This window comes from Spinacia oleracea, chromosome 3 (genome assembly GCF_020520425.1).
Source record: "Spinacia oleracea cultivar Varoflay chromosome 3, BTI_SOV_V1, whole genome shotgun sequence".
Classification (NCBI taxonomy): Eukaryota; Viridiplantae; Streptophyta; class Magnoliopsida; order Caryophyllales; family Amaranthaceae; genus Spinacia; species Spinacia oleracea.
Window position 1 is genome coordinate 144160028 of NC_079489.1, and position 12571 is coordinate 144172598.

The following is a 12571-nucleotide window of genomic DNA, read 5'->3' on the forward strand; positions in this document are numbered from 1 at the left end:
CAGGAGGAAGGGCGGTGGCTCAACCTGGGCGGAGTGGCGTTACGCCGGCAAGGGAGGGGGGGTACGCCGGCTAGGAAGCGGTGGTTGTGTGGTTGCGCGCATCTTGCGCGGAGGAGAGGCAGGGCAGGGAAGTGCGGTATAGAAGGAGAAAACACGGCGGGGGGTGTCTGCGGTGGTTTTGAGTGGTTGGTCGGCGGCGAGACGAGCGGAAGGGGACAGAAGGGGGGCGACGCTGACGGTGCTGGGCGTGGTGCTGCCGTGAAAAGAGAGGCAGGGAGGGAGAAGCGAGGTGGAGAAAGAGAGGGGAGTTGGGCGGTGTACCGGCGGTCGGAAGAAAGGAAGAAGCAAGGTGGGTTCGGCATTTCTGGTGATTATTTTTTTGTGGTTTCCGGTGGTGGTCAATGGTGGTGGAGGTGTTCTGAAAGTGAAACGAAGGTGATGGTGAAGAACACCATGTTTATCAATTTAATGGTGAAAACTGTAAACTTGAAATGGAAAGTTTTGATTTTGCAGATTAATTGACAGACCGAGGAACTATTTATAGCAAATAAGAAGTTGCCCATTTACCTAAGTGATGAACCGATGATATCAATGGCCAAAGCTCAAGTTGACAAATGTAAGGAAATACAGAAAAGTGGATGAAGAGTAATGAAATTAGTAGTTTAGGTAGTGAATCACAAAGGCTAAACACATTAGAGGAATTAGATGGCAAGCACCATGGCTGCCAGTTGTTCACGACAGAGAAGAGGAATAGGAAGGGTTGACTTGGTTTACAATTGGGTCAAGAGGGCCATTTTGGTAAATATGAAAAGTTGGATAATTTTCAGAATTTTTATTGCTATATTTGGACATCTAAACAAAAAAAATGGAATAATGTGTTTGAGTAAAATTAATTTCCAAAATAATTCTTTTATAAAATAAATTTAATTCTCGAATAAAATTTTCGTAAATAAGATTGTTTCGATATTATTAAAATCCGAAATAAAAAAGGTAGTTAAGCTCGAAAAATTAAATTATAAAATCTGAAAAATAAATCGTGCAACAATATTTAAAAATTCAAACGATTTAAAACTTCGTTAATTAAAATAAAGTTCAAAATCAGGATTTAAAACGATTTTAAGTTAAATAAAAAATAATTAAGCATAATTATTCGAGTTTTAAAAATTCGTGGTATTACAGAAAGTGTCTAGAGAGAAGGCAGAGCAGAATGAGAATGCTAGGTGAGAATGTATTTAATTTCCCTTTACTTTGGGAATTGGACTATTTATAGGAACAAAGGTTTTGAGAAATTGTTCCCCAAAACCTAGATAGCTGATTGGTTAGCTTTTCTAATGAAGACATGTATCATTATCTTGGGGACTTAATGGGCCTCCATAATTTGGGCCATTTTTGGCACACAGCCCATTCATTTGGCATTTTGCTCATGGGCTATGGCAAAAACAATTTCCTTCATGTTATGCCATGTGTCGAGACCATATTGGTCTTAGGTGGACAGATATTTTATGCCACATCAGATATGATTAGTGACTAGCTAATTGGCAGAACATGGGCTAAGAAAGCAATTAACAATAATAACTAAACAGTAAACACCTAGGTAGAAATTGATAACTTTAAACAAGTTAGGTACTAATTCGTAAATTCACCAAAAACCTAGTTAGTAATTTGATAAGTTTTCCTTATTTATATTACATTAAACTCTTCTTTCTTAATATTTGTACCGGTCTAACATGTAACTTACTTTAAAAAAAAATACTTGGGGTATATCAACTCGTCCTAATATGATTGGTTGGGTGTCTATTCAGTTTATATCAAGCTATATATTCCCAATTTGTTACTAAACTAGTATATACGTAGTAACTAGTGTAGTTAAAAATGGGAGGTTCCAAAGATAATGATAACAACTCCTCCTCTCCAAGGCCAAAAAGACATCTTTTTAAGATATGTTATTGCAAATATTGTGGTAGGAGATTCCTAAACTGGCAAGCATTAGGCGGCCATCAAAATGCTCATAAAAAGGAGAGACAAGAAGCAAAGAATCACAAACAAGAAATGAGTTCAATGATGATGATAGGGAGTTTTGGGTTGCCATTGACGGCCGCCTGCTCCTTTGCTCAGCCCCACGGTGTTGCGCACCACCAGATCATTGCCGGACAACCCATATTTTCCGGCAGTCTCATAATCAGCAGCAGCAGCAGTAGTACTCACCCTGTTATCAACTACTGGCCAGGGAGTTATCGTCTGGATGAGGGCTCAGTGTATCCCTATGCGGCTGCAGCAAGGATCACCAACCAAGTTCAAGGTGATATTAACTATGGTGCAGTGCAGCAGCTTGAGAAAGGTAGTAGCCCAAAAGAGTTAAGGCCCTTAAGGGTACCTGACCTTAACTTAGACCCCCCTCTTTGATACCGTATATCCATCTATCCTAAAGGATATGGTTATGTATATATAATTATATATATACATATATATATATATATATATATATATATATACTCCCTCCGTCCCGGAATACTCGACCCGGTTTGACCGGCACAGAGTTTAAGGGACTTGAATTGACTTATTTAATTTAATAGGTAGTAGTTGACAGTGGGGTATTATTTTAATATAGTTAGTGGAAAATGTGTAAAGGGTGGGGTTGGGGGAGAGTAGGGGTTGAATTTTTAATTATTTTTTGTATGGAGTAGGGGGTAGGTGGGTTAATAGGGGTGGAGTGAGAAATAATATAATATTGTTAGAATATTTCCATTTTTAGAAACAGGTCAAGTATTAAGGGACGGCCCGATAAGGAAAACATGTCAAGTATTCCGGGACGGAGGGAGTATTTATAAATATGTAGTGTATGAATAATAAGTCTATGCATGATTTCATTTGCTTAAAGAATAATCAGTAATTATTTTGATTTCCATATTTGGTATGCCACTGTTGAGTTTCAAGCATAGGCAAAGTTGATTAATTAGAGAAGTTAATGGATATTGTTGGTGGATGACACTTAAAATTTACCGAAATTCATCAACTCGTTACAGATGAACAACATTGTATCTAAAGATTAAAAATAAAATAAAAATGACTTGGACCAATGAAGTTTAAGAAAGGGAGATGACAGAATTTTAGTGGACCCTTAATTTCAATTTCAAGAAGTAATAGAGTTATTACTTGAATAAAATGATGTGCTAATTTGATGCTTTCAATTCAATCTTTCTAGCTATCTTTATGTTCCCCATATCCAAGTATCCAACAGATCGACCAACAATAATACAGGCCATAAATCTTGCCAACAGTGGTATTGTCCGGCAAATCTCAAAGCATACTTAGCAGTCTACCTAGCACGGATCATGCCGTACTATTCAACAAAATTCACTTATCAAACTTTCATCATTGATTTTATTATAATGGTCCAAGCTTGCATAAAAATAAAAAAAAATTTATAGAAGATTAAGAAAAATACATAGGAAAAATTGACATAAATAATCCAAACTTTTACACATCTTCTAAAAATAATCTCAACTTTGGATTATTTTAGAATAATCCAAACTTTAGAGGTTACTTTCTCAAAATAATCCGAAATCTTTTTTTCTTGTCATTACTAATATATTTTGGGTCTATTGTACATAGCCAAATTGATAGTTTGGATTATTTTGAGAAAGTAACCCCTAAAATTTGGATTATTCTAAAATAATCCAAAGTTGGAATTATTTTGAGAACATGAGTGAAAGGTGGGATTATTTATGTGAATTTTTCCTATGTATTTTATAGAAGATTAAGAAAAATATTTTTAGAAGATTAAGAAAATAATTGGCCTTTCGCAACGGGATTTCCCGTCGTTAATAGTACAATTTCTTGTAGTGTGCACCATGAATTGACACGTGTGTAATAGATTGATGTTAGGAATTAAACTATGTAAAATTAGTTTCCTATCATCACACCATATTCTAACACTTAGTTACTTAGCTATCGACCATGCTTAGTTGAAGTACTTGAATAGGTATTTAGAAACTGAGTGATGTGACGTACGATATGCCGAACTTCTATAGAATACTAGTAGCTGACTGCGTGGGTTGCACGCAGTGTGGCTGAAAATTTGAGATTCGGCAACGATGATGTTCTAACACCCTATGAGTATATGAAATAGTCATATTCGTTAATTTATTGTGCTTTCATGCCACAAAAGTGAACATATTAATCAACGTACAATTTCGAATATTTGGGATATGATATCCCAACTTGGCTAAAATACAACTTAACTCGGCGCTCTCTCTCAAGGTTCTACACCTCTTAAAGCAACCCACTGTCCATTTGTAATAAGCTCAGCTACATTTATTACACAAACACTATAAATATGATTTTGAACACCCCCGAGGCCAGTTAACTTACTTATGTGCAGGTACTTTGAGCCCAAATACCGCTAAGAACAAGCTAGATCTTCCTTTACTACGAAAGAGTCTTCATCCGAAGTCCAACATTGTACGTTATATTCTCTAATCATTACAATTATTATCACTCTCATTTATATATTCCCTCAGCATCTAACTAAAGGATACAATTTGACCGGCACGTAGTTTTAGGATAGTGTGTTGAATTTATTAAAATAAGTTAAAAGTGGGGTAGTGAGTGAATTATTTATGATAGTAAAAAATGATGTGAGTAAGTGTAGGGACCACACAGAAGTATAAAAATATTAATATTAATATAATTGAAAGTGGGGACCATAATAGCCAAAAAAGGAAAGTATATCCTTTAATTAAATACAGAAGGAGTATATATATCAATCAGTGACATGTAGCTAGGTACTTTACTCAACATGTTAAAAAACTAAAAATGAGAATAAAAATAAAATAAAGTAGGTGCATGTTACAGTTCATAAGGGATTGCTCCCACTATTAAGGGTTATAGATGTATATAAAATGCATGAGTACTAATACACTCCATATTTTGAGTGATTGGATTAGTGTACCGTTATTCGACGTCCATATTTTCTAAAAACGTCCGCATTTAAAGCATTAAAATACAGCTTTTCCCTTTTAATGTTTATAATAATAATAATAATAATAATAATAATGAATAAAAATAATAATAACAACAATACGAATAATTAAAAAACGACAATAATAATAATAATGACGATAATAATTCACCCCAAAAAATAATTACGAAAAAATAATTACCAATTTTTGTTTAAAAAAAAATCTAAAACTATTAATAAAATAAATACTGCTGACATCATCCTTCCCTTCAATCTATACACGTGTCACTCTCTCCTTCAATATTTTCAGCCCAAATGTACATTGCTTGATACAAATCTAATTTTAATTTTAATTTTAATTTTAACAATAATAATATTAATTTCTATTATATTTGTGTTCCCAACAAAGTGGAATGTGAAGTGTACATTTTTATCCGTGCACTGGTATGGGAAGCTGATGTTTTTAAATTAAGTTAAAAATATGTTCACATTGGAATCAGATTTCCATGCACTAGGAAGGGAAATTATTAAATTACAGTTGGGGGAATTTTCGAGGGGAATGTACAAAGTCATTTTTCAGAAACGATTATAGTCATTAGTTCACTGTAAAGTTGGGATAAGATTAGCCATGGCGTTTCGACTTTCTTCTTGTGTAATTGTCCAGATTCAGCCTGTTTAACCAGGTCGTGTTTTTATATTCATCTTCTTAATCTTAATATCGAATTTGTAATTAACGTATTTTGTTAATGGCTATTTGGACATTTGTCGTCGAACGCTTGAATGCTGGGAACTATTTAAACTTGCCCCACCCCATTGCTCTTATGTAACGCCCCGATCTCTAATTCAAGTAATTAAGCAACGAAATTTACCTAATTCGGCCGGGACATCACCTGCCATAACTCTCTTCTGGGAATTACAAGGCAACATCGTAAACCAGCTATTAAATATCCAAATTAAAATAATAGACCTTTTTATTTCCAAAACAAAAGTAAATAACTTACTAAGAGTCTTTAATTAAACTATTAAAACTTAGAACAAAAACTAGGTGAACATGACTAAAGTGAAATTCTTCGCCGCTACTCGTTTCCATCGTCCCCGACAGTACCTAAAATAGAAAACAAAACAGTGAGCCGAAAACTCAGTTCCGAACTATTCTAGTAACATAAATTCATTTCAACTCATTTTAGTTGATAAAACAGAGAGAATAGAATAATGTAAAACATTTTATAAAACATCATATTAATTCATTCATAAACTTTTATTAACATGCTAGTTGTTTTCAAGTACGAACCGATGGAAGATTTTTCCACGAAGGGTCTGGGCCCATAGGAGCCTGGGATCATAATCGAACTGGCGGGCCTCGGCCCGAGCATGGGCTCATAAATTATGGGAGCTTGGGCTCAACATGGGTGGACAAGTGTCCTATAGGTACATGCATGAACGAGAAATAGAAACATGATGGTATATATACTGCCAGCCAAACTAGGTCTTTCACTTTCATTTATCATGTTGTATTTAATTTTACAAAGCATTGGCTTTTGAACTTCAGGTGAAGTAACATAACTCTTTTAGATCATGTGATCAATAAAACATCATTTTATAGGAAAACTCAATCAAATCATATTATGAGGAATAATTCAATCAAATCATAATTCATTCCCGCAATTCATAAAACATGTCAAAACATTTAGTTCATAAATTCAATCATATCGTCATAATTTCATAATCACATTTATAAGGAAATTGCGGGTACTAGCAATAGCCGTTACCTCAGTTCCGCGATTTTGCTAAGCTTTTTCCTTGGTTCGTTCTTCCTGATCTCCGAGTCCGAATTCTTTCAAAATTTTAAATCATTGAATTAGTTATCAAAACAATAAATATTATAAAACCAATATTTTATAGCTAATAAATTTATAAATAATGGATTTACAAATAATGAATTTTAATAATATATTTTCGAAATTTAATGAAAATATTATTAATCGAAATTTCAATATATATATATATATATATATATATATATATATATATATATATATATATATATATAACCAGGTTTTGGTGAGAACCTGTCCTATAATGAGAACCTTTAGCAACCGCAGGATTTAGATAGAATTGACGGATGAGATTTAATCTCATAAAATCTGATATTTTCGCTCAAAATACACTTTCTTTCCCCTTCCCAAAATATCTCACAGTTTCTCTCTCTGCCTCCCTGAAAAATGACGCGTGATTTATTTTTGAAATCCTTCGTTCTTCAAATTCCAGAAATTCATCCCAAAATTAGGTATAATTTTTCAAGCTAATTTGCAATCACACTTTAATTATTCTACAGTGATTTTCAACTTCAATTTTGAAGTTCATCATGCGAAATTTTTTGAATATTAAATGTTTGATTTGTTTAATTAATTCTAATTTCTTCTGCAGTAGTATTTCAATTAACTAGAATCTGCAATCATCGAGCTCAAAATTGAAGGTAAATATTTCCAATTAAGTTCAATCGGATTTCTATGTTACCAAATTTCGTTAAGATGTTGTGTTTACTTTTGATGATATTGTGTTTACTTTTACTCAATACTATGTTTACTTTTGTTGATAATGTCTTTACTTTTACTTGATATTGCGTTTAATTTTACTTGATGTTGTGTTTACTTTTGATCATAGCTTACACAATTTTTTTTGTTCAAATTAAAGGTAGATAAAGAATTCATAAAAGTAAACAGAACTAATTAAAAAGTAAAATGATTCGAATAATCTTAGACATGGTCAAGAGAATAGATATTCCTGAACTGCTTGTCTGGTGGCTTCTTTTTTGAAGTCAAGAAGTTAGTTGGGTGGTTTTGAAGGGATAGTAATGCAGACTTGTCCTACGTTAACAGGTGGTAAGCTGAGCTGTTCTACATAGTGGCTCTTAAGGTGTCAACGGTGTTGTGTGTACGTTGTTGTTGCAGGGCGGTGAGGGTGCTAATGCAAAACTTGCCAATCCCAGTTAACTACTAGGATTAGGTTTCTAGCCTGCAGTTTGGTATAACGTGTCCTGGTCAGTTTTAGGGGGTCTGTTTTATTGCAATTGTGTTTGCTGCTTTGCTATTGTTATTTGTGCAGTCTTTTATGGTAGTCTATTATGGTTGCAGTCAATTTACATAAGTTATATCAGTTAGCAATGTCTTGTTGCTGCTTACCCTGACAATGTTGATCTGATGCAGTCAGTGGTAAGGTTAACATGGTTGTGGTTCTACTGTGCAACAAGGTTAGTAAATACAAGGAATCACAAACAAAAAAAGAAATATCTCAAAAGTAAATACAAGGAACTCAAAAGTAACCAAAAGAAACTCAAAAGTAAATCGAAACTTGGTAAAAGTAAATTAGTCGTATTATGTCTGTTTCCGTTTTCTACGGTGTGAATTTAGTTGAATTAGGGGGTTAATTGTACAATATCGCCCGATTTTTCGCAAAGTCAAATTTACTGACATTTATTGTAAATTTTCCAGCAGCAATTACATATTTATGCTTGAAATCAGGTATTAATAGCAATTTCTTAAGTTTTCTTGGATAAATTTCAAAGATATTAAACAATTCGTCCCAATCAATTTGTTTGTGGGTAAACTGCCTTGTCTAGAGCCTAAGATAGTTTTGTTATTGCTGCTCGCAAATCAATTGTTGGCCTTAATCTTCTTTTGCAGTTCTTCTGATTAAAATATTGGAGGAATTAGAAATTTTAGTTCTTCCCGATATTCTATTAAGGCTAGACCATTATACTAGGTACAGGGTTTCCCCCTCTTTCGGTCTAGCCAGTGTCTGTAGTTGGGCCAGGTGGGCCCTGAGCTGTTGGAATGCATATCTTTGCTCTTGTTCCCATGTCAGCTCGGGGTTAACCTTCCTCGGGACGCCTTTCTTTTTGATTGGTTCTGCTTCTCCTTCTGGGAGGGTTTTTGGTTTGAGAGATTTGAAGAAGGGGGCCCCTTTATCCAAAGCTTTCGAGATGAATCTTGACAGTGCGGCTAACCTGCCAGTTAGCCTTTGCACGTCTTTCTTTGTCTTTGGCTCGGGCAGGTCCAATGCTGCCTACCATGAATCCGAGGAACTTCCCTGATTTCACCCCGAAGAAGCACTTCCTCGGATTCAGCTTCATCTTATATTTCCTCAGATTGCCGAAGGTCTCGTCCAGGTCTTTGATGTGGTCTTCTTCTTTGACGCTTTTCACTATGGAATCGTCCACATAGACATCGACGTTCCTTCCCTTCTGGTCAGCGAAGACATGGTCAACTAGCCTTTGGTAGGTAGCTCCGGCATTTTTAAAACCGAAGGGCATCATTCTATAGTTGAATACTCCTGCACTTGTGATAAATGAAATCTTCGCCCTGTCATCAGGGTGCATGAACACTTGATGGTGCCCTGAAAAGGCGTCCATGAAGCTTAGAAATTCATGGCCACTTATGGAGTCTACCAACTGATCTATCCTCGGTATAGGGTAGCAATCTTTGGGGCAGGCTCGGTTCAGACCCGTGAAATCTAAGCACATGCGCCATGAGTCGTTTGCGTTTTTGACCATCACCACATTGGCCAACCACTTGGGGTACATCCATGGCTCAATGAAGCCGGCTTCTTGCAGCTTCTTCACCTCTTCGGCGATGGCTTTGTTTTTCCCTGAGGAATAGTTCCACTTCTTCTTTGTCCGGGCTTCGACGTTGACATCCAGCTTGTGACAGATCATCATTGGATCTATCCCTGGCATGTCAACTGCCGACCATGAAAAAATGTCTTTGTGATCTCTCAACTGTTGGATCAAATCGATTCGGAGTCCCGAGCTAAGGCCTTTGCCTATTCAGACACTCCTGTTTGAATCGTCTTCGAGGGAGATATCCTCCATTTCTTTATCTGGCTCCGGAGAAGGGGTTTCGGGCCGAGCATCAACCTCTGTGGGTTTCACCAGACTGCTCGATCCGGCCTTTCTCCTCTTTGCCTTTTTTTCCCCTCTCGAGGGATCTTGTTTAGCTTCTTCATCCTTAGAACCGTCTCCTAGCCTTGTTTTTCGGATGGCGGTGTGGCAAGTTCTTCTTGCAACCTCCTGATCACCTTTAACTCACTCGGCGAAGCCTGCGTCCGAGACATATATCATCATCTGGTGGTACGTGGATGGGATTGCTTGCATTTTGTGGATCATGGTTCGTCCCATGATGACGTTGTACAGTGAATCGCAATCCATCACTAAGAATTCCTCTTGGACATTTCTCGCTGCTTGGCCTTGGCCAACTGTGACTGGTAGGGTGATCTTCCCTCGGGGAACTGCTGCAGATCCGTTGAATCCAATCAGTGGGTAGCTGACCTTCGTCAGTGATTCTTCTCCTTCCTCGAGGATCATTTGCTTGAAGAAGTTTATGAAGATGATGTTGACGGCGCTCCCTCCATCGACCAGTACTCTGTGAACGTTGTGATTGTTAAGATCCATGGAAATTACCAACGGTTCTTCATGTTTGTAGTGGAATCCAAGGCAGTCATCGGCGGTGAAAGTCATGTTTGGAGGATGGGGTTCCTTCTCCCCTACAGCGCTGAAGTTGACTCGGGGGGAGAGAGCTCTCAAGTGCTTCTTGCTAGCGTGGGCGGACCTCTGCCCCCCGAACACCACTAAGATGTCGTTCTTCTTTTGCCCCGAGGCCTCATAGATCCTCTTTTGGGGTTGCTGTAATACCTCGTATTTTTATAATAACTATAAATATATTTTATTATATTTATAAAGCATTTTACGATTTTTAGAATTTATTTCGCATTTAAATATTATTTAAATGTATTTTAATTAATTGGAATATTTGTTATTTTAATTAATTACGAAACGAATTTAATTTCCGAGTCGGGAAATTTAATGGGTCGCAAGTAATTTTAAAGGTTTGGGTTTTAAATGAAAAGTCCAACTCGTTTTATTAATCGAGCCCAATCAAAAGAATTTAATTCTAAGCTTAAGGCTAACCCAACCATTTAAATTCTAAGCCCAATGTCAAATTGCCAAGCCTAGCCCACTAGGGATATGAGAGCCTATAAATAGGACTCTCCTCATTAATGAACCCCTTATTTTTCACTGAGCCTTTCCTCTCTTGCTTGCCCCACTGTAGACACCTAATTTGTGTCTCCCCATTGGGATGATGACGATACCATTATCCTTGTTAGATAATTGGAGCAACTCCGTGCGGAAATTCCAATTGCTAAAAGCATGTCCAAAATCCAAGAGCCACAATCCAATCCCCGAGGCCGTTCCCCTCCCGGAACTCGGTACAAAATACAATTTTCAAAAACCAATTTCAAAATCCAAGTACCATCTCATCTAGTAGACCATTCCATTGGTTTTACTAAGCCTTTTCCATTCAAAATCATATAAGGCAAGTCAAATTCGGGCGCCGACCCACAAAATTGAGCAAGCCGGGCTTTGTCCCGTAAAACCGAAATTCAAAACCCGAAACGGCTTGTTTTTAGAAGCAAAATCAAGTCTTTACTCCCAAGCAAACACTACGTGCCAAGCATCGTACTATTCGTACGAAGGTACATAAATACAAGACAAATTAAGGACGGAACCCGCGTCCTTGTTTTGGCAGCACTCACGCCACGTCACCAGCGTTGGGCGCTGCTTCGGCGTGCTGCGCTGGCAATGGCTCCCGTTTAGCAGCCATTCCCCCTATAAAAACCCCCTAATTTCCAAGCATTAAGGGAGAAAAATTCAAGACATAACTTCGTAATACAAAAATTGCGCCTGAAAATTCAATACAAAAATCAATACAAAATCCTCAAAAATACCATACAATCTTCAAGCTTTAAGCAATTGGGAGTTCTAATCGGAAAGCTTGCCTAAACCTAACTAGGATCCCAACCTTAATCTATTCAATGATGTATTGATTTTTTATTTTCAAAATGATTAGTAAGTTGGAATTTTTACTCTTAAAAATGTCACTTGTAACAATCATACATCTTTTCAAAATCCAAACTTTTCAAAATACAAAAATGCAAACTTTCAGGATTCAAGGATGTTCAAAGTTGTTACTAATCACTTCTTTGAACTAGAATAATTTTCAAGCATGGAGTAATCAAAGATGACGCCATTCTAACTTTTTAAGGTTTATTCTTTGAGATTCAAGACTCTATTTTTCAATATACAAGTTCAAGTTTTCAAATTTCAAGATCCAACAATGTTTAGGGTTGCTCATGACTACTTCCGTAAACTAGGATCCTTTCAAAGCAAGAGCATATCAAATATCTAACCTTTTCAACAATAAAAGGCCCGATCTTTGAGATTCAAGTCTCTGGATTTCAATATTTCAAGTTCAATTTCAATATTTCAAGTTCAACTTCAAGTATTTCAAGTTCACTATTTCAAGTTTCAAGCTTTCAAGTTCAAGTTCAAGTCCTATATGCAAAATCTAGGATACTTTGGGATGAGCAACTTCTCCCAAGTTGAGATTTTTGGCTTTGAATTCGTGTCAAGCGCATATTTTTAAGTAGCCGTTTGTCGTTCGGATCTCATGTGCCCAAGTACAAATTTCAATATTGCAATTTCAATTATGCACCTTTCAATTCCGCAATTTCAATTCTGCACTTTCAATTCCGCACCTTTCAATTCCGCACTTT

General features: G+C 36.4%; 2 protein-coding genes across 2 annotated transcripts; one reads left to right on the forward strand and one right to left on the reverse strand.

Moving 5' to 3' along the window:
* Nucleotides 1–1872: 1872 nt before the first annotated feature.
* On the forward strand, nucleotides 1873–2403 carry LOC110804209 (zinc finger protein 7-like). Its single transcript, XM_022009768.2, has one exon. The coding sequence runs from the start codon at nucleotides 1873–1875 to the stop codon at nucleotides 2401–2403; it is 531 nt and encodes a 176-aa protein (XP_021865460.1).
* A 7382-nt stretch (nucleotides 2404–9785) lies between these two features.
* On the reverse strand, nucleotides 9786–10475 carry LOC130470142 (uncharacterized). The gene is made up of 2 exons (XM_056839752.1): nucleotides 10093–10475; nucleotides 9786–9984 (listed from the first exon to the last, which is right to left on the reverse strand). The coding sequence occupies exons 1-2, from the start codon at nucleotides 10473–10475 to the stop codon at nucleotides 9786–9788; spliced, it is 582 nt and encodes a 193-aa protein (XP_056695730.1).
* Between the last annotated feature and the right edge of the window lie 2096 nt (nucleotides 10476–12571).